Source organism: Penaeus chinensis, chromosome 33 (assembly GCF_019202785.1).
Source record: "Penaeus chinensis breed Huanghai No. 1 chromosome 33, ASM1920278v2, whole genome shotgun sequence".
In the NCBI taxonomy this organism is placed as follows: Eukaryota; Metazoa; Arthropoda; class Malacostraca; order Decapoda; family Penaeidae; genus Penaeus; species Penaeus chinensis.
Window position 1 is genome coordinate 19,402,477 of NC_061851.1, and position 2,500 is coordinate 19,404,976.

The 2,500-nt window shown below is 40.1% G+C and overlaps 1 protein-coding gene across 1 annotated transcript in view; it reads right to left on the bottom strand.

Moving 5' to 3' along the window:
- Window positions 1–1,472, bottom strand: part of LOC125043070 — a 2,669-nt gene extending 1,197 nt beyond the window's left edge. Inside the window, exons 1-3 of the mRNA XM_047639023.1 lie at window positions 1,294–1,472; window positions 963–1,024; window positions 56–238 (exon numbers count right to left, since the gene is read on the bottom strand). Of these exons, the coding sequence (XP_047494979.1) occupies window positions 56–238; window positions 963–1,024; window positions 1,294–1,472 (424 nt within the window). The remainder of the gene's footprint in view (window positions 1–55; window positions 239–962; window positions 1,025–1,293) is intronic.
- Between the last annotated feature and the right edge of the window lie 1,028 nt (window positions 1,473–2,500).

The window sequence follows — 2,500 nt, forward strand, 5'->3', positions numbered from 1 at the left end:
ATATGAGGTCTTATTCTGTCTAGGAGAAGTTTGTTATAAATTTTTGCTGCAATACATGTTAAACAAATTCCTCTGTAGTTGCTGGTGATACTGAGGTCTCCCTTTTTTGGTATGGGGACGATGCAGCTTTTAGTCCAGATAGATGGCACATCTCCATTGTAAGCTTTGTTGCAAGCAACAAGAAGTTCTTCCATAAGCGCTTGGCTTTTCCATACTTCTGCTGGAATATTGTCCAGTCCTGATGATTTGTTATTAGAGAGGCATTTAATACAGCTTTCAAGTTCATTTATGTTAAAATCGTTCGTTTGAATGGGTAGTTCCTTTTCTACTTTAGGTGTGATTTGTCGATGGGGGTTGGCCAAGTAGGTTAACAAAGTGTTCTTTCTATTTGTTAAGTCTTTCAAAAGTGCTGTCTGCTCGAATGACAGCTTTCTTTGTTTTCTTTCTTCCTGTGAGTTGATTAACAGTTTGCCATGCTTTTTTTGTTTGTTGTTCGATTTTCGATTTTTGAATTTCTTCGATCTTGTTAATAAAGGATTCTTGTTTCTGAAAATAGAGATTTGATAGTTCTTCTTTTGCTAATGTCAACTGCTGTAGTTGTTGGGGTTGGTTGTTTGGTTCTTGGACCGCTTTGCGAAGTTCTTTTACCTCTTCTCTTTTGCGAACTATACTATCATCTTCCCAAGGTAATATCTGCTTGACTTTCTAAATTTTTGGTATGCATTTTTCCGCAGCTTTTTCATTTACCTTTATCAGGTCTTCATAATATCTATTAGCTGTTAGCTGTTCGGTAGACTGGTTTTGTAGCTCTTGAAAACGATTTTTTACTTCTACCGTGTATCGTTGAGTGATGTCTATCTGTTAGAAGTTTTGACCAGTCATACTTGTTTTGTTTAGTTGTTTTCTTTTTATTTGATCTTAGACTGACTCTGCACCTTGAAGTTAGAATACGATGATCAGACTTGGTATTCTCTTGAAAAGATCAGTCAGTCCACCATAGAAGTCTTCAATATCACTGTCTAGGCTGCAGTTTGTAGGACTATAGCATGAAATAAGTGTTGATTGTGGGTTTCCATTGAAAGTGGCAGCTATAATACGTTTGTTATTTTTTCAAAGGCCTTGGGACTTAGAAGCATTCCGACTCCTCCTATTGTTTTCTCCCCTTTGATGGTATTTGATGTCGTCGTTGTCTTCGTGGACAAATGCGATGTACTTGTATGCATATTACATCGATAATGTATCTGATAGCACCTGCGACCAGTTCGTTTCTTTTAATAAAATTTGCTATTGTACGGGTGTTGAAGAATGTTTTCCTTAGCTTTAAGTAGCTTTGTTTTAGTTGTAGTAGTTGATGTTTTAGAACCAGTGGCCCATTTTTCGTCTCCAACCTGATTCGCCACTGAAGTACGCGCTCCTTGTTTGTCCGCGCGACAAGCGATGCGGCTTGAGATTTCTGTAGGATTCGAGTTCATCATGAAAAGCTTTCTGTTGCTAGGATAATCTAGTGGTCGCAACTACTACTAGATCGCAGTACACCACTAAGGGTGTAATTGTGCCTGGCCGTTGTCCATAGGTTGGATCTTCCGCTCAGCCACTTTGCTACTGTCATGCCGTTGACCTGATAGATGGTTCCTCCGCCATGCAGTGAATCCGGCGTCCTGCTGCCGACGTCTTCACCGTGCCCTGGAACGGGAGGCTAGGAGTTGCTCACAGTTGCCTAAGCTGCGACTCCAAGATTACGGAGGGAAGGGGTGTCTCACAGTCCCTTTTACAAGCTACCTCACGGAGGCTATTGTACCGTGCCCATAATATGTATATATATGTATGTAATATATATATATATATATATATATATATATATATATAATTTATAACATATAATATATACATATATTTTATTTTTTTGTTAGCAGCCGCTGCTTGATAATAATATGCCATCTGAATGGTAAAACACTCTACTAAAACACTGATACTATGGTAGAAAAACTCACAATGTAAAACTAGATTTATTGAAAGTGAGACAACAGTTTCAGATTCCACCTGGGTTCCATCCTTAGGTCTGAAGAGGAAAGGTTGCTGGAATGATTTACGAAGTTCTAGCATAAAAGAGGTATAAAAGAGAGAGAGGAAAGGCAACGCAGCCGACAGTCTCCTCGCTTCTCACATCCTCAACCTTCTCCCGTACGCCGGCCACCCTGCACACAGTCCGCCCGACCCTCCGAACTAAACTGACCTCCCTTCGCTTCGGTTCGTCTGTCCTCACCTGCCCCGTGTTACCGCGCTGCCTTTCCTCTCTCCCTCTTTTACAAACCTCTCCCTTTGCTCTTCAGACCTAAGGATAGAATACAGGTGGATTCCGAAACTGTAGTCTCACTTTCAATAAATCTAATTTTACATTGTGGGTTTTTCTACCCACAATATGCCATGTGTTACATCCACCTTACCGGAATGGGATGGCAATCTAACCTGCAAATCATTTATATTACAGTATTTCCATAAC